The following is a 20,021-nucleotide window of genomic DNA, read 5'->3' as shown; positions in this document are numbered from 1 at the left end:
AGCACAGTAACACTAAAATGATTTGAATGGCATTGGCCTGATTTTTAACAGCAATGCATTAGTATTAACTCCTTGTTGAAACTACAAAATCGGAGGACAACATTCTAACTTTTATGTTAAGTGAGTAACCCTGGTTTAGGATACTTGGTGGATCTACAGATGTCTGTAGCTTCTCGGGGCAAGTTGTCTGCTCTCCTCGGCGTGGCAGCGTCTGCCCACAATCCCCGGAGACTGGATGTGACAATTGAGTGCTACTGACAGTCTGCAAGGGGACTGTCAGTCCTGCTGGAGCCCAGCAGGATGGAGAGGAGGGGTGGGGGGTAGGGGTAAGAGAAAAGAGGCAAATGGGGCTTCAATCTCTTAAGTCAATGAGTCTCATATGTGCAGGGAGGAGACAGCTTTTATCTGAGTTCGTTGTTGCAGTGGAGGCCAGCTCAGACACCCAGTCCCCCCCGCCTTTCCTTTCCGAACACGCCTCTGTCTTTGATGTATGTCTCAGGTGTTTGATCTGCTGTCTCACTCTCCCAAAGTAGACTGTACTGTTGAGGGAAAATACCCCAAATAGAAAGTTATTTTGTGCGATTAAAATAAATTACAACTTAAGCATCTACAAATCGACATCTTTCTTAGCCGAGTGTCAAAAAGACAAAAATGCTTGAGTTGACAAGTTCTTCAGATGACACTGGGTGCTCAGAGAAATTTTGGAATAACCTGTTTACATTAGTACCATGGAATGCTGGAGTGGTAGTTGTTTCAATATTTAGTATCTATTGGACAGCACTGAGATTTGTCTTTAGATGATGATGCCACATACATTCTCTTCTTTCAAGAGGGAGAAAATGCTCCCAAATACAAACCATGCTGTCTTTTTGACAAAACAGGAATTGTTCTTTTAATTCAGCACTATCAAAGTAAAATTCACTGTCAAAGACAGTGCAATGATAGTAAATATGCAGACATTTCTCTAGCAAATTAAAGATAAATAAATTTGATCCGATAGATGTGCACAAGCAAAGATGATTGCTATATTTGGCCAGATATTTACCCCCAAACAAATGTAGTGTTATGTGCACTAGTAAAGAAGCTAATGCCTAAATGTTGACTTTATGCCTGTTAAAAGGTTATATTTATATAAAGGTTAAAGTTATATTTTTTGTTCAGTGTACAGTGAGATACAGTAATTTCGCTTTCTGTCTTAAAGGATTATTTTTGTTTTGGGATTGACATCTATTTTTTGAATTTTAATTTATTGTTTAGAATAATTTCACTGTTCTTTAAAGAAAACCAATCACTGCCTCTGTTAGATCTGTCTGCTGGAGCTGTGTTTGACAGACAGGTGCCCAACCGTTCAGCTCATATTCTATCACCTTCTCATTAACTGAGGCAGGGGCAAGCAACACATTAACAAGACAGACACAGTGTCTACAGGGCAGCCATTAGGCCCAACAACAGACCCCTGCTGGGCTCCTGGCAGGGGGAGCTTGTTAAATGTGTGGACCTATTGTTCTCTCAAATTGGTCTGTGACTCTAATTGCCCAGTTAGTCCCCTCTTACGGGCTGTACTCGTCTACCCGAACTGGAACCAGCCTCCACTCATCAGATCAAGCTGTAAAAGTTGGCTAAGCGGGGGCCAATGGACAGCTATGGCTTGGCTGCGGGAATGTTGTCCTTACTGCAGACAGGGCAGGAATACAGGCACAGAAATGGGACTGTGGCCAATCTGAATTGGCTTTACTTTGGCATGCCTGAAGCCACAATGACCATGACAGTCTGGGTGGAATAGAGACCTCTGATTCATGAGGGGAAAGTCCTCAAAAGGCCCACAGGCATCAACCCCAGATACACATCTAAATCTGGAGACAGACGACATCCAAACAAATCCGATGATGCTGTAATGTAGTTCTATTGTTAATTTAAGAGGCTTATATACATCAGACAGAGAGAACGAGACAAATTAGCACTTATGTCTGTGCTCCTGGTCTGCATCTCAGGACGAGATCTCTGGTGTCTTGAATGGGATGTTGGCAGGTTATGACAGAGTGTTTATGCGTCTGCCAGACAGCCCATGTTGCCTGTTGCTCTGGTATTTTATGGCACTCATTACAATACAAATAAAATGTATTGATTAAATATATTGTCTTAAAATAGAAGTTTTTGATTGTCATCAAATTTTTTCTGTCCAAGTCCCTCGAAAACGGAAAATGTCTGCAGCATCATGCTGAAATTGCATGATCTCATTCACTGTATAACACAGATCTGAGTGTTCGTGTGAGTGCCATGCGCCGTAGCTGATGACGCATCAAACCGATAAGCAAAAGAGGCAGTCTAATGGTATTCTGCATGTGGGATCTGAGTTTGTGTTATTGGCAGATCAAAGCCAGGTGAGCCAGAAGAGACGCTGCTTTGCTAATGAGAACTGGAGGCTCTACAGATGAAACCCTCCAATTAGGATGCAGGAACACATGAAAGAGACTAGCAATATGAAGGAGACTGTCTGTCTACTAAAACCTCTGATTTCTTTCTAAAGGGACTTTTAAAGAAGTAGTTTGTTACTCTGCGAAACCTCTTTATAGGATTTTTTTTTCTGTAACAGCCAATGCAAAAAACAGTGGCATTTTATTTCTCACTTGTGCTCAAAGTGGATATAATATAGGGGGGTGAGGAAAATAACAAACACATCCTTATTTTCTGAGGTATATGAGTCTGTATTTCAAACACTGAAGATTGTGTGGCAAGTAACAGCACTTGACAGCCATTTATTGTATACTTTGAAGTGCAAGAGTTAGTTCAGAAGTTTCCCCTGAGGTATTCACATTATTTTTTTTGTACCTCCTGGATCTCTAAAAGCAAATGAAGCAGACTTCAACCTTCTGGAGCTTACCTCAGTGAAAGCTGGGTTGTGATTGCCCATTGTCCCCCTCCCTACTCCCTCTCAAACACACCCTCCATCTGCTGACTGCCCCCTCTCTGTCTGCAGTCACCACAAAACAAGTCGTTGTCTCCAAACACATCGTCTCTGCGTCTTTGATAGGTAGTTGATAACAGACTTACAGACTGATGGGGCTGGCTGACCTTGCTGTATATAAAGCAGGCAGCTGCTGCTGCAAAGCCATTCAAGGACAGCAGAGACTTCTGACAACAAGCAGCCCCAGTTAAAGCTGAACGTTCTACCTTGTGGACTCTGGATTTTGCGAATCCTTCAGCATGGCTCTGTTTTTCATCTTGGCTCTCCTGGCTATGGCATGCCCTTTAATGGCATTTGACATAGGCCAGTCCACTCGTTGCGTCGCTATCCCGAACCAGATGAAGGTCTGCAAAGATGTTGGTTACTCTGAGATGCGGTTGCCCAACTTTCTGGGTCACAGCAACCTGGAAGGCGAGGTGGTGCCACGTTCAGAGGACTGGAAGCCCCTTCTGCAGACAGGCTGCCACCCTCAAGCTCAAGCCTTCCTCTGCTCCCTCATTGCCCCTGTCTGTCTTGACACGTAAGGAGATTTTACATTTCTTTGTTTTTTTCTTTTTCTATCTTTGTGGTTTATTTTCTGAGTAATACCTACTCTACACATCTGAAATGTATTTAGATTCTGTTTTTTGTTTTCATTATTGCTGTAATGTTGGTGTGCATTGTGTAACATTTTTAACTTTCTTTTCTTTAGATTTATCCAGCCATGCCGTAGTCTGTGTGTGGCAGTGAGGGACAGCTGTGCCCCGGTGCTTGCCTGTCAGGGTCACCCATGGCCAGAGGCTCTCGATTGTGACCGCTTTCCTGCCGAGGAAGACATGTGCCTTTCACCCCATGTGAAATTTGGCCACTTTGCCAAAGGTATGCAGAGACCACATGTTAATTATTAGACTGTTTGACAATAAATGGACTACCAAGTGCTTTATTTTTTAGATTTTCATCCAGTTACTGTATATGCCCTGCAATCTTATTAAATTCTGTATTACTTGTTATCACAGACTTGCCCAAAGCTGCCTGTCAAAACTGTCCCACTGTGGAGGAGGCTCCTGCAATGAAAACAGTCCTAGATGCTTTTTGCCAGCATGATTTTGGTAAGTTTAAGAATTGTTTCAATAAGCTGTGCTTGTTGTATATTTACTCACAATTCATTTTCCAAACAAGATGATTAATTTTACCTCCTCCCCTCCACAGCTGTAACTGCCAAACTCCATCGCCGTCGCCTTCCCATGGGAGAGCCAGAGTTTGAGGTTGAGGGCCGGGTTGAGTTTGTCCGCCAGGGACCTCTGCTGCCTTATGACACCCAGCACCTACTCCAGCAGTGGATGCTTATCAATATTCGATGTGCCAATGTCCTTGTGCGCCCTGGACGTTCACAGCTTTATGTGCTGACTGGTTCGGTGCAGCCTGATGGCACCCTCGCTATCTCTCATCTCTTTCCTTGGCACAAAAAAGACGCAAACATCGCCATGGCCACTCGTAAGTGGAAGCACCACAGATGTTGAAAAGACTGATATTGTAAAAAATGGAGCTCTGAATCTGTGTTTTAAGTGTACATTTTTTTTATGATTTCAGCACACAAAACACACATGATTTATGACAAAATCAGGGGGCAACTGTAAGATGGAGACTTGTTTTTAGGATTGGGTGTTAGTGCGAATACGCTCAACAGAAATTGATATGAGAAGGGACCTGGACTCGAGCAACAATACCATTTGCCTCCCTCAGAAGCTCAGTAACCTCATCATGTCCCTGCTCTGACAGCACACTGTTACAGAATGCACTCAAACTTGTAAATAATATTATTAAATGTAAATGGATTGTAGATTATATTTTCTATGGCGTATTTATGACATCTGTTTTATGTTCATGTACTGTGGAAAAAGATGACAATAAAATATTTGTTCTGTGGAATTCTATGGGCTGAGTATTTGTGTACTTTGAACTGTTGGAGCTTTGCTGACAAAAACATAAATTATTTATACAGCAAAAGGCAAGAGTAATGAATAGATCTTCCTCTGTTGCCTTCTTTACTTGTCACTCGTTTCACCACAAGGTGGCACAATAAGGGAGATGCAGCTCTCTGATTGACCACAGTAGTCCCATGTTCCCCTGAAAGTATCGAGAGGGTAAAAAATAATTTCAGTTTTCTCTGAAAATGTAAAAAAAAATAATGTTGTGATTTGCATTTACAAATTGGCCTTTCAGTGATGTGAAAAGTGGCTCTGGATAAGAAGTGAAACTGCTCAGAATGATACGTGACAGTGGATGACCTATGGTATTAACCATACTATCTAGCACTAATGAGAAGATAAATCACTCACTTTACATTTGAATAGCCTCATTTTCATTACCAGGCTGAACAATTCTTCCCGGAGATGTGAACAATGGGCTTACTCTAAACTTTTATTGTGAACCTCTTCATTCATTTATGCTGTCTTGTAGTTTAAAAGAAACACAGAATGCTTTTAGGTGATTTAGTTTTTTCTTTGTTGCCCCAATTAGGCTAATTATCTTCAAGTGTTTGAGTTTGTATCAGTGTTATTAATCATAGTTATTATGTACCCGTTGCGCAGGAGAAATAAATCCGATTGATCAGTTCTTTTGGCATGAATTCGTCTTAAGATATTTGGAGAGCCTGTGTCTGCTTTTATAGTTTTCAGTAGTTGACGATTAAAACCTGAGCACAGCAATATGCAAGTTTTTATTAATCCCACTTTACTCATGTTCATTACTTTAAACTGGCAAATTGCGTGTTGTGTTGTACCTTTTCCGCCTGGGTAAGCCGCGTCTGCTCTCGGCTGAGCAGATAACTAAACGAAGCGCACAGCATGACGTGCAAAGAAAAACATCACGTTTTCATTTATAAACCAATTTGTTCAATCAGCAGCGTCATCACTGTGTGAGTTAGTTTCCACGAGAGTAGCTCTAGTAGAAAAAGAGCTGTACTCATCATCTAGTGCTCCACTGCAAGAAAGGAACCATGACAAAGGGTAAGATGGCAAGATGTCTTATAAAGTTTTTATTTGCATGTATTGTTATTTTTCACAACTGAAAGTTTTTTTATTTCACCCATAGTTCAGTGTGCTGTTCTTATTCTGGTGTACCTGGAGCTTTCCACAAGGGTTGGCACTGCCCCAATCTGCTCCCATGGACAGGCTGGATGTCACACTCCTTCCCTGGCTGATCTCTTTGACAGGGTCATACAACAGTCTTCAAGAATGCATGGCATCTCCAGTGATCTGCACTCAGAATTTGTGAGTTCTCTTTTTCTTTTCTCAGCTCTGACGTTGAACATCCATCACCATCAATCACACCTCGACCTCCATTCATTCATCACCCACTGGAGTTGGCTTCTTTTTTCATGCCCTGATGTCGCTGTGTGTGATGTGTGTGTGTTCGCCTTTGCAGGAGCGATATTTCTTTCCCAGCAAGAACCTCATAGGAAAACGAAAGTGTCACACACATGGCATAGTGACACCAGCCGATAAGGAGAATGCACAAAGGCTAGGGGTGAGCATTTATGTTATCAATTTTACATGTGCAGATAAGTGATAGTTTGAAGACATTTTTCGCAGTGAAGTTGTACTTTACCATAAGTTACTTAAGCAGTGCTTTCGTATGCAGAGAGAACAGCTGACACAGGTGATCCTGAGCCTGCTGGGGGCCTGGGGGGACCCCCTATTACAACTTTATCGGAGCATGTCTCAGGATCAGAATCAAGACTTCAATCACTACAGCTCCAACAAGGTGCTGGAGATAGGTGATATGGTGCATGAGCTGAGGGATGGAGTGGCAAAAATGGCTGGTAAGGTAAGGATCCGCTTATGGTTACTGAGCTTGTACATGAGTTTTGTGGTCTTAACCATCAGTGATTTTTCAAACAATGTTTGAATGTGTGTGGTTTTTGAAATACATCACATTCTAGTTGAAAACAATTTCATTTTAATTACTTATTGCATGCATCTTAATGCATTTGTTATATACTGTCCATTTTCTTTCCATGCGCCTCAGATGAAGCTTTCAGGAGTGCTTGGTAACACCGTGGGTTACATCTCTCCTGAGGGTTTGGTCCCCTCTTCCTCCTTTTCCTTCTACAAGCAAGGAGAACTCAATTCAATCGACCATCATGACCTACTTTACTGCTTCCGCAGGGACTCCAACAAAATCAAAAATTATCTCCAAATCCTGAAATGCACCACCCTCCCTGGACTAGACTGCTAAAAGTGATAGCATAGCAGTCGGCATTATCTTTCTTTCTTTTTTCTGACAGCTTTTGTTTCCTAACTTGCTTTTCCACACCATGTTCTTACTGTGTGCTTACATCCTTTGTGGTGCATTTCACTTGTTCATGTAGTGTAAAGGATTGTGTGTGCCTCTCGCATTATTAATGTTAGAGGTAATTAAATAATTTTGCTTTGGAGCACTGAGCATGAAAAGGTACAAAAAAAAAGAATTTAAACAAAGAGAGCACGAGCTCTACATATTTATAGAAACGGTAGATGCTGTGTGGTAGAGTGATCATTAACATGTAAATGGGTTTCGCTCCAGACAGCCCAACACATAAACAATATGGAAATCAGGATTCTTTCATACGCTTTATTTACAGTTGATCTATACACTCAAGATGATAGAAAAAATATTTTACAAGTTATACTTAACATTTGACTTTAAAAGGTTTTGGAGTGTGAGCAGGGTGTCTGTGTAAAGCTGACCAAAACATGTAAACCAAATAAAAAAAAAAGTCTGATGCATGAAATGAAGTGACTCATTTGTGCCTCTACTGATTGCTATTACAATCGAAGAGTGGGAATCATTCCTGGAAAGTCAGTGAAGCCAGTGAAATGCAATAAGATGATTGACTGAGCACTTGATCCCAATTACATTCATGACGCAACAGAACAGCATTGAAATGTCAATACTATCATTGTTAGTCCTCACAGTGTAAACCATACACATATTTTAACACCCTCCCAGTGCTGTACTCTACAGTTTATCTTCCTCTCATGTGTCCCTGACGCTCTTCTGTGGTGGTGACCTCTCTGTTTTTGCGTCAGTGTGATTCTTGGACGGTTCCTCCTCTTCCTGAGCGAGACCTTGGGCCATGAGCTCGTCCATTGGGGAGCGAGTGTTATGAACCTCCTTCTCCTTACAGTTCCTCCACTTCATTCGGCGGTTCTGAAACCAGATCTTCACCTAAAGTAGCAAAAGAATAGATAGGATTTTTTTTTTCGTAGCAGTTCAAAGTTTTTACTTAATCCGTGCAATAGATGATTCTCTGAGTTTTCCGCTGGTGCCACCATGAGATTCAGTTTTGTGGTTGAGAGGGGAATGACTCAAAAACTATTAGAATTTTATTTGGTACAGGCATTCTTATCCTCTTCAAATGATTTGATTTGTAATAACTCGGGTCCAAATGTATATAAAAGGTAAAATATATAAAATAAACTATAGAACACTGAATATTATACATGCTTTTATTTCTACTTTTTGTCTTTTTAGAATCAAAGATTAATCAGGTGAACATTTATGCTCAGTTACCTGTGACTCCTTGAGGCTAAGATCAGCTGCCAGTTTGTTCCGGTCTGTCTTGCTGATGTATTTTTGTCTCCGAAAAGTTCTTTCCAGCTCTTTTCGTTGTTCTTCAGAGAACACGGCCCTCCTTAGGATCCCTCTGCGTGATTTAGGGCTTATATCAGCTGACCACATTCGAATATTTGCTCCCTCTGAAACACAAATTTAAAAAAAAGTTCATCAGTTTCAGTGTGCTGAAGCTTCTATGTCTAATTTTCAATGAAAAATTATTGCTCATTGACTAGCAATTGACACACAATTGTAAAATAAAGTGTGTCTGTATGTAGTTAAGCTGCCTGTGAATCATTTTCCAAAGTGTCCTATGAATACTAATTTACAGGAACAAGTTCCAAATCCATCCACGCAAATCAGTAAGGAAACTTTACCAACTATACCACACGTTCTTCCCTTTCAATCTAAGATCATGGCTGTTTTTGTCACTCTCACTTCATCACTCACATTTGATTTCTTTTTCTCCATTTGTCCAATTTAACAAACTGGGGGTGACGAAAGAGAATAGAAAGCCGGTTGAACTGAGAAAAGGGGATTTGATGAACTGTGAGGAGCAATCCCACGCTACTTCACTCACAGGTGCACACACAACAAAAGTCAAGTGGAACAATTTATCCGATCCATTCAGTGTTGCCTTTTTAATCTGTACGACAAATCTGCACACAGACCACCTCTGGGGAGCACATAACAGGTTTGGACATGCTTCTCACTTCTCTATTGGGGCTCAATGGCTTTCGCTTAAATAGCTGATTACCAGGTCATTCCTGGGCAATGTGTGTGTCTACCCCAGTGGGCCAGCTATAGAGCCCTGTGGGACACCAACAATAGAGCCGTTCAATGGAAATGCCATTACTCGATGGTTCACTGGCCCAACACTAAATCTTTTCACTTGCAGGTATGAAGCCAGTTTGTATGTGAAGATGAGCTCGAATAAGTCTATAAAAGTCACTTTCATTGAATGCTTTATGTCCTAGTCAAGGAGTCTCCAATGGGCAGGAATGAGAGTTGAAGGACAGGAGAAAGGAGGGGGGTCGGCGAACCAAGCTCTTTAGCCACACAATGGCTGGGGGATGTTCCTGGTGCCGCCCACTCCTGTAGAGAAATGGGCGAGTTTTTTTGTGCTAAGCGGAGTTCATTGCTGCGGTGAAAAATTGCAGTGAGGTCGCGTGTGGATGGTGGAGTGAAAGTGCCGATTGGTCACGGCCAGACTTGGCATTGTTGTGTTGCTGGGCACTGTGGGAAAGTGTCAGCCTACTAAGAGGACTCAAGGGACATGTGGGATGAGGGCTTTCTGATTTGTGCTCTTTTGCACAACATTTGACAGGCATCTCAGGTTCCAGCAACTAATAACTTCCAATTGCTGTGGGACAATGCCACAATATGACAGCTGCTAGTCTTAATTGGTACTATAAGCGTCCAAGTGGTGCTCTGTCCACACAGCTAAAATAGTCTAACTGAAACATTTAAAGCAAAATCCAGAGAAAACAGTTCTTTAGGATAACATTTGAGATTAAATCACAGGTTTACTGGATGTTTTCAAATTTAATGCAGGCTAAAAAAAGTTGTTGCTATTCACAACCAAACTCTATTCGTATGTGCTCGGAGAATGCTCAGCTTTAAACAATCTGCCTCATTCAGCAGTGAGAAATTCACACCTGGTAATTATAATCTTAATATGACAGAAGACAAGATGTTTATTAGCTCTGCATATTTGCGCTGCTAAAAGTGTGTATTTGCAAGTACAAAATGGGGGGCCCCAGGGACTCTTAAAAGCCTCGCAACCCACCCCTCTTCCCCGTCCTAAACAGCCGTGAATGGTTATGAATAGAGCTGTGCAGAGTTGAGCGGAGAATTAGCTCTTTGGCATTGCATCAGTAATTAGCTGTGGAGAGCATGAGAGACCCTGCTGCTAATGCTTAGAGAGTAGCTGAGGCATTGCTGATGAGGCATAAAACACTCACTGGAGAAGACAGGAGGGGGGCTGGACCCACCACAGCATGCCAGCAGATACTGCGGGCTCCGCAGGAAAACACTGCTCAGTACACCTGCAAAGACAGAGAGGGACAGTGAGTTCTGGTCGCGTAGTTAACTAGGTGGGACAGGTCTGATCCACGAGAGACTCTACCTGGAGTCCTGCCTCGTCCAATTCCTTACAGCTGTTTCCTTTTGACTTCGATTTTTACAAGCTTGCTACGCTTTAGGTGATGCACGTGGTTGGAACATTTTTTTATCTGACGTTTAGATGTTTTAACAGTTACATGTCAATTGAAAACGACCTATAAACGACAGATTTACTAATTCAGTTTGAAAAGGAATTGCCTTAGTCATAATTCAGACATAATCTCGGATCCACATGATTGTTGTTTTGGCACGTTTATTATAATTTAATTCTAAATGTATAGTTTGTCTTATCTTTCTTTTCAGTTAGTTATTTTACATCGAGACTCGAGGACTTTAACGGTTTCAAAATGTTATTGGTTATTCATTTTTCTTTATAAATGATGTATTTTTAACTTTCAGTATTTTATATTTTTTACATTTCACAGGACCCAAACATTTCAAAAATCATATTTCGCAAAATTCTTACCTTCAAGTTTGACTGGCCCATTGAGCATATAAATGACTAACACAGACCGACATTAACGTTTGAAATATATAGTTTTTTAATTTTAAAAGAGGTAATGGAGATATACAGTGATGTGAGGGACATTTTAATGGTTGATCAGTTTTCTTGATTTTTTTTTTTTTCATATACATCAGTGTGAAGAGTATATGAGCCTTACAAAGATACATATAATGTACAATGTGATATTATACATAATTTCAGACAAATGTATATAATCAGCCTAAGTCAAACTTTAGATTTGTGACAATTGTTTGAATCTTTACAAATTAGACAATATTCATTCTTGACATTAATTTAAACAGGTTGGAAAGAAGAGATTGTATGTGAGAGAGAAATAAAGAAAAACATTACCGTCATCAACATGAAGTGTAATTTGCCATAACTTTACTCTTGACATAATAAAGATAGATTTTGTTGGAAAAGTCAGCTTGTTTAAAGAAATTTAAATGATAATCTTTACCTGAGTGTGGCAGAAGTTGTCCTCCTAAATCCTTCACCTGTTGGGGACTGCGGGCCTGGCTTTGGTAGGCTCCGTGTTCACAGCTCCAGGTTCTCCTCGGACGTTCGCACGCTGCCAGTCTCAGGTGGCCGCCCACCGTCCCTTCTGGTCGGGCTGAGGGTGTCTGTGACTGCAGCAGATTGTCAATAAGAAAGCATTTTCCAGAGTTCCCGAAACCCGGTAAAGCAGGAGGAGAGCCGGCCATATTCCTCCTGGTACAGCTCTGTACTGAGACCATCCTGTTCACACAGTGACCCGAACACTTGAGTTCCCTCTTCAGCAGTCACAGCTCGGTGACACTTACTTCTCCTTTAATCCCTTCTTGAGTGACCAGGCCAACTTCATTAAACTCAGAGCAAAACAAAAGTTTCCTGCTCTTCCTCTTTCGGGCCCTGCATTTTGCTACAGGGCTGTGTCCTGATTGGCTGAGAGGCTCTAATGTGCTTCTCAATTCAGATAAGGCTGGGGTCCTTTCTAGAGTGGCAGAAGGTGGGTCTGGCTCATTCATTATGTCAACTAGCCTATTAAATGATAGACACCAGAGACAATGAACTGCTGGCCAAAGTTTAACATGCACCAAACAGTCTTCTCCAGTAGTAAATAGTTTTCTCTTTTCTCCAGCCTCCCATTGTGCCCCATACAAACCCCTCAGCAATTCACTCGCAATGTGCTCCTTTCTGTTTCATTCGAGAACATTTCTCAGTAAAGGTATTACTGATTGCGAAAATCATTTAAAAACAGGTCACGTCAGTGTGAATAAACACGGGTACATAGATCGTAAGGTATGACAATTCCCCCTTAAGAAAAATCATGAGAAATAGCAAAAAGCTGATGAAAAGAAAACTCTTCTGAAAACTATTTGTAAATTTAAAGTCTGATTTCTTGAAAAAATGTGGCACCAATGTTGCATTTTTCACGTTTGTCTTTCCAATTATATGCAATGAAAATATGAATTTTCCTAATTGTTTTGTACAGAATTTAGTGTGCACTGTTATTTTATAATATTTATAATGAAACATTACTGCGGAGGCAAATGCACAGACACAGACTGACCGACTGAGGAGCTCCTCTATAGCACCACGGTTTTATTGTTTCCCTCGCAGCCACATCTTTTATTTTGGAGGGGTTCTGGGTCCTGGAAGGTCCAGGCAGCAGGCTGAACCACTTGGGTGCTCATACAGTGCTGGTCTTCAGTGTACCAGGGGGCGTATGCTGCATGTATGATGGTCAGAACTGTAAAATAAAAATGGTCACACCAACACACACACGCACACACAAGAGACATGCATGTAGTGATGTTTTGGTACAAACACGACTAGTGAGAGGCTTGTGTAACCTTTCACACTGCAACTAATGATCCTCAACATCATAATAGAAAGTCCAACAAGAGGGGCGACAGACCCGGAGTTTAGGCACAGTAAACAGGCATATCCACACTGGTCGGGGGGTAAGGCGGGGGGGGGGTGGCAGGGAGCTGCAGTCTGCGCGTGTAGATACCTCATGCTGAGCATGGAAATTGGCCCAGACAGCTCAGCCCATTGTGCGATGGCCAGGGAGCCAAAGGTTGCTTGTAATCAAATTTGAGGTTTTTATTCCTCAGACTGGTGGAGAAGGCATAGGGCTCTGTCACATGATGAGTGTTAGCTCGTCTGTGTGCGCTATCTACCTTTGTGTAGTGAGACTGTGTTAACATGCTCCACATAGGCCAGTGGCTGTGATAGTCCCCCAAGGCCTTTTGTTTGGTGGAAAGTCATTTGTTTATTTGACACAGAGAGGAAAACAGGAGGGAGCTCTTACCGACTGTATTTGTTTATGCTTTGAAAGGACCCTGACTGTGCGGAGAGTAGGTTTTATGTGATAACATTGAGGATGTTTGCTCAGTTCATTCATTCTGTCGCACTTTTCTCAACACTTGAAGCAGCCTTTTAGCGGCAAGTAAGAGTTTGCAGCAAAGTGTTTACGAGCGCCTCAGAACTAACAACACCCCTGAAAGCATCGCGTGTCTTCTCGCTAAACGATGTATTCCTCCGAGTTCATTGATATTTTAGGTAGAACCAATCTCACGCGACTTTATGCACTTTTTAAAAAGCCATCGCTAAGAGCGTATCATCATTAAGATTCACCACTTCGTAATTAGCCAGATTCCAATAGAGCTCTCCAGGAGAGGGAGGTATAATTAGGCTATTCTTAAACAGGAGGTCTTGGAAAACACCCTGAAGCAAGTTCATGTGAATTTATTTGATGTCCATCTCTTTTTAGAAATGGAGGGAAAAAAACAGGGGTCCCTTCATTCAGGATCCTCACAATGGCCCTGTTGAAAGCTCGCACTCTGTAGACCGGCTGAGATCCCTTTTCTCTCCTTTTTAACCCCACCAAAGCTCTTAAAAAGATACCGGCCCATTGCACACGCAATTGATATTCCACCACTCGAACTTAATATCGTGAATGGAGGGCCAAGCTCTATGAATCAAGAAGACAATGCGCTTAGCTTAGCAGCAAACTGGCACTTTGTGTGCGGTGTCTGTGCCCCAGAGGAGGAAGTTTCTAATGTGAGCCTCACAATTGTGTGTCTATAGAGTTCTAATGAGCTTCTGTATGCCGAGTGAATGGCTGTGGGCCATTCACCATGAGGGCCCAATGAGCCAGCTCACTGCACACAGTCACAATAGGATCCAGGGGGAGTGGGAGTGGCTGAGCAGAGCGACTGCACTGCATGGACAGTCTATCAAAGATCAACATAACCATGTTGTCGATGTGGAGTTCCTCCTTAAACCGGCAACATTTACAATCACGTCGTTTTATTCCAGTTTTAGCCCTTCGTTCATGCTGCGCTGCCGTTTTTCTCACTCCAGAAGGGAGCCTTTGCTGTAACGGTATCAGAGTGGAGACATGTTAAAAATGCCAGCTTGATATTTGTGTGTGTGTGTGGAAAATTTAGCTTTTTGTGAGGCGATGACGTAAGCCCTGTGGAGTCACAGTGTGGGTGGGAGGGGGTTGTGGGGTGGTAAAGTTTAGAAAAACATGAAAGCACACAACCATATGGCCTTTGAAGCGTCTGAAGCCGAGCTCAGCAGTGATGGGATTTTTATTTTTTTAAGGGAAGTACAGAGCAAAGTATTTGATTGATATCTAAAGAGTCACAAGTGTGTCTGCCGCGTTGGTGCACTTGGACAGAAAAAAACAACAACAAAAAAGTTGAATTTTGCTACATACATACACAGATATTAAACTGGGTACCTCTTGTTTATCTTTTGTTTGTTTAAAATGCAAACGTCAACTGAGAGTGAGGGAATTGATTGAATTCATTGGCAAAGTGTGTTCCTCAACATTGTGAAACTCATTGTGACATCATGAGCTCCACAGAGCAGCTACTTTCAGTCAGAAAGCTAATACACAAAGACATATGAGCTAATGAAGGGCCACAAAAACAGCAATATGAAGTGAATCACCTTTCTCCATTTATTTATTTATTTATTTACATTAACACTAATTTAGAAAGCAAAACAATATTGTTTCCCCTTCACTGTCAGTTGCCACATATATGTAATGGGCAAAGCAACTACAATATCCAATATTATGATATTACAACCTGTGGATCTCTTTTTATCCTCTCAGCCTTCATCTCATCCCTGCAATAGTAACTTGGCGTTGCCCATATCTCAGGTCATCCAGCATGTAGCCCTGGGATGGTCCGAGAGTGACACTGTCTGTTGTTCCCCAGTACTGCTACACACCGATGCGGTCACTGCAGTCCACTGCCATGCACACAAGATGGCACTGAAAGAATGAAAGCTGTCTGTGTATCAGTGGAGTGAATGCAAAGCTAGCTTTTGAATTATATGAATTGCTGGAATTTGTTCATATTTTTTTTTTTTCCTGGCTTATTTTAAATCATTTTAATGCAGTTCTTTGTATCGCTCATCAGAAACAAATGAACACCAAAATGCCTGTGGAATGCCATTGAACACAAACCTGAACACGACCGGTGGCTGCGCTGTGACATGCAGCTGTTGAATGTGGAGCGTCTCTGCCGTCAGCGCCTCCTTTCTCTTTACATTTAAATTGATCATAAAATGCCAGTGTGCTGCGACTGAATATTAAACACGTTATTACGCGGACAGATGTAGTGAATCATCAGAGCGTACTGTGTCTAATATGATTCATGAATGGCAGATTTGAAAGACGGCCGAGGTCAATATGAGATGGAATTATGCAACAACTGAATCCCAGGAGAACCCTGTGGGGAGAATAGCGACAGTTTTTTTTTGTTTTGTTTTTTCCCTGCAGTTCATCCGAGTCTTGGCCCAGCTTCAGCAAGCCATCTCCTTTTGTCTTTGGTTTTGATATGTCTATACGGTGGTGTTATGACCGAGGTGAATAAGCCCCTGAGAGCTTTGTAATGCATCACCCATCTGGATCTTTCTAGAGATGAACAAAAAAGGACTTCCACTGTTCTGCTGCCCTTGCCTTGAGAGGCTTGGGGCACGTGTGTGCACAGCAGGAGAGTAGGTGTGTGTTGGCACTGTGTGCGTTTATTACTTTTTCATTCTTGGCTGGGCACACGCTTTAATGACTCTTATTTTCCTGATGGCACTTGAGGAAATGACAACTTGTGGGCAATACAAAGTAATTACATTTCCTGTGTCTGCACCCAGAAGAAATCTAGTATTATAAATAATGAATAGAGGCTCGGAGGCCTTCTCACACAGCAGATGCGACACTCTGCTGCTGCGTGGAGAGCCATTGCCGGCCTTTGTTTTACCAACAATAGCCTCCCATTAGCTGCAGACTGTGAAACTAGGAGCAAGCGCTGGGACAATAAAGGTGCTGTTTGTTGAAACACATCCGTTTAGCATGTATCATAATTAAACAAAACATGGTATCGCTGTGAGTGAAACCTGTATCGTAGGGGAGGCAGATTGATCGGACAATAAATTGGTGTTAACCTGAGGTCCTTGGAAAGGAGCTCTGCAACACACAGGGAACCTGAGCTGTCCCTATAATCATATCTGCTGGCTTGCACTTGGTAGGTACTTCAACAGACCAGCGCAGCCAAAGAAAGACTTTCCCGGCGATCCAGGGATTCGCTGGAGTTTGTTGTGGACTCAGGATTGTCTCTGAAGCGGCCGCTATGGAAAGGCTTCCATTCTTGTCCATCTGGCAGGACATTTATTAGCATTCAGGGGAAGTATAACTGTGTATCCTCCTCTTTAAAAGAAAAAAAAAAAAAAAGAATCATCAGCAGCATGGCCACTGATAAAACGGTTATGTTTCAACATGGTAATTGGTCCCATGGATGAAGAAAATGCGAGACGAATAAACAGACTTTCAAAGCACAAAGCATCTGTGCTCTATAAAAAGACATTAACAAGCCTGAGTCACACAGACAGCCATGCACTCTATTATAATTCATTTTCATACCACCTGCCGAAATGCCAAACTTTACCGGATGACTAAACTAATTGAAAGAATGGAACTTGATGCTTACAGGCGGTCACAACTCTGATCACAGGGCAAGTCAAGCTTTTACAGCGGTCTGGTGAACGTAGTGCTTTGAGACAGTTGATACTTTTCTCCACTGAACACCACCATTCATATGAGGACGGAGAAGACAGATGGTTAGACAGAAGAGCAAAGGAGGCCATCCATATCGAACTGGAACCAACGTTTGTCAATGGGTAGGGGAGGGTAGGGGAGGGGAGGGGAGGGGGGCTCCAACACCACCACCGGTTTATCTGCTGCACATAGCACCATCCTGACATTCCTTCCCTGGCAGTTTCACACCAATTTAAACCCAAATGCACTAGACTAGAGAGAGAGAGAGAGAGAGAGAGAGAGAGAGAGAGAGAGAGATTACAAACTCTTGCTCTGCAGTTTCTTATGAAACGATCCAAAAGTTTCCAAAGATACCAAAAACATGTCATTGGTAATCTCGAACATTTCAGTCCTGGTTGACCCAAACAAACAAACGAATGTCGTTTTACTAAAGAAGTCATTTAATAGTTAGCCTTGATAGTTGATGATAGCTGCCTGTAGTAAATACTTCTGTGGGGCTGTCCAATTAAAAGCAGTGAACCGGGTAAAGTTGAAATCACTACAGCATCAAGCTGCAACTCAGCTGCCAAATCTAACAGTTTTTTGGCGCAAAGCAATATATTCAACGTCCATGACAGAGCTTTTCATATGTAGGAATGGCCTTCTGTCAATAGACTGAATACTGGACTGGACTCATTGTCTAATTGCCAGTTCTCAACAGAGCACATGGGGACCTCTGTCCTCGCTGTGAATCGAATTTCTAAATATGGTTGCGTGTATGAATCTTGGATTTGAAGTGTCTGAGCTTTGGCCTTTTCTCAATCCCCTGCTTCCATTAGTCCTTATTGATCTTGATTTGTATTTAGAATAACAATGCAAATTACTTCTGGAACTAAAATGTAAATCAGACCGATAAAACACCGCAGTGACCTCGTCATGCCCGAGGATCATGGTGCGCACTATCTCAGATCTTTCTGGTCAGCCTGTCCTCTCCTGTCTGGCAGCTGGACAAGGTTGTTCAACAGCCAAACTACTTCACGTCTGTTTTGCAAACGATGCCTTCCATCCAATGTCAGCTTCAATGGCCCACTTAGTAGTATATTTATGCCCCCCCCTCCAAGAACCTCAGCCTCCTGTGGCGTAAAATAAAATCGAGCCTTCAATTGAGTCATAAAGTTTTGAAAATGTTGAGAAACCAAGGTCAGGACACAATTACATTTTATTCTTCACAGACCTTTACACCATTTCTGCTGACACGGCCAATACTTTCCCTCCCTCTGTAAAGCTCACATTCTCATTAAAAACTAAACTGAGCTATACGCTCGCTCCACACTTCACATTGTTTCCTAAAACATATTATCTGTTTTCTCATAGTGGACAGTTTGTGTTAAGTACACCAAAACCCATAGTGTTTGTGGTTTTATTTTAATTTATTACCTTCTCGTCAACCAACATACTGTCATCAGCATGCGACAAAAAAAACAAACAAACTTTCTATTGTCAGTCCATATGCCTGGATCAGCATGCCTTGAGTTTTTGGGCAAATTCAGCTAATTAACACTATCTAATGTGCTAATCAGCACAAACATTTTAGGTATGTTTTTTTTTGTGTGTATGTTTTTTTTTCTTTTTTAATGTCTGGCCTCCGTTGACACAAGTCATATGTGAAGAAACTAATGCTTTCATTTTAATATGTTCATATGTGGTGGACCCCGCCACCTTTCCAGCTTCAAACAGAGTTTCTGCGGACCTTATTTATCTCTGACACCAGCTTATTTATCTATTCATAGCTAACACAAACATTTACGAGTTTGTATTATTACCTCATTAATACTGTAAATATTAAAATTCTGAGTTTGAATGTCTTCTCCTAAAACTACATTGTGCCCCTTTAAAGCTAAATAAGTTGGACTATGGGGACTGTGTTTTTTTTTGTGTGTGTGTGTTTTGTTTTTAACAGGCGTGGCTGTATTTAAAGACAAGCCGCCTCTTGGATCCATCGAAGCCACAAGGGGGCCTCATTGTCCCTCTTTCTCTCGCACACCCTCCTCGACAGGTTTTCCTCCTCCTCCTCCTCCCCCTCTTCTCCCCTCTCCTCCCTCTCCTCCTCCTCTTCTCTCCTCCTCTCTCCTCCTCCCAGCAGCTCTCCTCCTCCGTCTCACTCGCGCTGCTGTAGGAGCGTCTGTTCAGCTGGTGAGGCAGCTCTCTCGCTCTCTCTGGCTTCGTGCGCCCCTCCGTTTCCCACCTGTGCCGCGGACGGTGCCGATGGAGCAGCCCCCGCGTTACATGGAATAACCTGCGCTCTGTTCCGTTTCCCCGACCCTCCGCCTTCTATCCGGATTTAGCTTTTTTTGTGTGTGTGTGTCTTTTTTTGTCTTCTTCTTTTTTTTCTTTTTCTTTTTTTTTTTTTTTGTTGCATGATCGGGCATCTAAAGTTGTGATGATGCCACCGCTCAGCCTTTGGGATCGGTAATAAGCCTCCTGCGCGAGGGTTGACACATCATTCGCATGTGACTGAGCAACACGGTCTTTCGGAAGTGGACAAAACATGGACTAATTTTTTTTAAAATATATATATCTATATATACACATTCGCCATGGGATTATTACAGCTATTTCTGGTTCTCGGCATATTTTGCGCCTCCTCAGGTAGGAAACAGGGCTGTGATCACACAGTCACCGTCTCTCGCAACACATAGGCTTACATACATCTAAAATGTTGTTTTGGATGACCTCCCATCAGTTCTTCTCTGAAATCACCAAGCCTTCTTGATCTAGCAGCTTGCACACAGTACAGTAACCTCCCCCATCTCTTC

The 20,021-nt window shown here is 42.2% G+C and overlaps 4 protein-coding genes across 5 annotated transcripts in view; 3 read left to right on the top strand and 1 right to left on the bottom strand.

The window, feature by feature from the left end:
* Positions 1-106: 106 nt before the first annotated feature.
* Positions 107-4,878, top strand: szl (sizzled). 2 transcript variants are annotated; one of them, XM_037107657.1, is made up of 5 exons: positions 107-3,485; positions 3,657-3,823; positions 3,961-4,053; positions 4,154-4,438; positions 4,535-4,878. In XM_037107657.1, exons 1-5 carry the CDS (start codon positions 3,205-3,207, stop codon positions 4,579-4,581), a joined length of 873 nt encoding a protein of 290 aa, XP_036963552.1. In that variant the 5' UTR covers positions 107-3,204; the 3' UTR covers positions 4,582-4,878. The 2 variants fall into 2 exon arrangements, with proteins under 2 accessions (XP_036963552.1, XP_036963553.1); XM_037107658.1 differs by having other exon boundaries at positions 4,154-4,878.
* A 148-nt stretch (positions 4,879-5,026) lies between these two features.
* Positions 5,027-7,718, top strand: LOC119024675 (prolactin-like). Its single transcript, XM_037107660.1, has 5 exons — positions 5,027-5,952; positions 6,038-6,216; positions 6,371-6,472; positions 6,587-6,772; positions 6,974-7,718. Exons 1-5 carry the CDS (start codon positions 5,943-5,945, stop codon positions 7,181-7,183), a joined length of 687 nt encoding a protein of 228 aa, XP_036963555.1. The 5' UTR covers positions 5,027-5,942; the 3' UTR covers positions 7,184-7,718.
* Positions 7,719-7,855: 137 nt separating this feature from the next.
* dbx2 (developing brain homeobox 2) lies at positions 7,856-11,899 on the bottom strand. The gene is made up of 4 exons (XM_037107659.1): positions 11,632-11,899; positions 10,507-10,590; positions 8,501-8,685; positions 7,856-8,155 (listed from the first exon to the last, which is right to left on the bottom strand). Exons 1-4 carry the CDS (start codon positions 11,873-11,875, stop codon positions 7,964-7,966), a joined length of 705 nt encoding a protein of 234 aa, XP_036963554.1. The 5' UTR covers positions 11,876-11,899; the 3' UTR covers positions 7,856-7,963.
* Positions 11,900-19,321: 7,422 nt separating this feature from the next.
* nell2a (neural EGFL like 2a) overlaps positions 19,322-20,021 on the top strand; it is an 86,250-nt gene continuing 85,550 nt past the window's right edge. Inside the window, exon 1 of the mRNA XM_037108242.1 lies at positions 19,322-19,854. Within this exon, the coding sequence (XP_036964137.1) occupies positions 19,803-19,854 (52 nt within the window). The 5' untranslated portion in view covers positions 19,322-19,802. The remainder of the gene's footprint in view (positions 19,855-20,021) is intronic.

This window comes from Acanthopagrus latus, chromosome 8 (assembly GCF_904848185.1).
Source record: "Acanthopagrus latus isolate v.2019 chromosome 8, fAcaLat1.1, whole genome shotgun sequence".
Classification (NCBI taxonomy): domain Eukaryota; kingdom Metazoa; phylum Chordata; class Actinopteri; order Spariformes; family Sparidae; genus Acanthopagrus; species Acanthopagrus latus.
This window is presented reverse-complemented; position numbering and strand designations above follow the sequence as displayed.

Bases quoted from the DNA above. Each gene is read 5' to 3' on its own strand.
- szl (XM_037107657.1), top strand. From the start codon at position 3,205: ATGGCTCTGTTTTTCATCTTGGCTCTCCTGGCTATGGCATGCCCTTTA. The intron at 3,486-3,656 runs GTAAGGAGATTT...TCTTTTCTTTAG, and splicing joins GCCCCTGTCTGTCTTGACAC to ATTTATCCAGCCATGCCGTA. The intron at 3,824-3,960 runs GTATGCAGAGAC...TTGTTATCACAG, and splicing joins ATTTGGCCACTTTGCCAAAG to ACTTGCCCAAAGCTGCCTGT.
- LOC119024675 (XM_037107660.1), top strand. The intron at 6,473-6,586 runs GTGAGCATTTAT...TTTCGTATGCAG, and splicing joins AGAATGCACAAAGGCTAGGG to AGAGAACAGCTGACACAGGT. The intron at 6,773-6,973 runs GTAAGGATCCGC...CATGCGCCTCAG, and splicing joins TGGCAAAAATGGCTGGTAAG to ATGAAGCTTTCAGGAGTGCT.
- dbx2 (XM_037107659.1), bottom strand. From the start codon at position 11,875: ATGGCCGGCTCTCCTCCTGCTTTACCGGGTTTCGGGAACTCTGGAAAA. The intron at 10,591-11,631 runs GTAAAGATTATC...CTGTCTTTGCAG, and splicing joins ACAACTTCTGCCACACTCAG to GTGTACTGAGCAGTGTTTTC. The intron at 8,686-10,506 runs GTGAGTGTTTTA...TTTGTGTTTCAG, and splicing joins CCCCCCTCCTGTCTTCTCCA to AGGGAGCAAATATTCGAATG.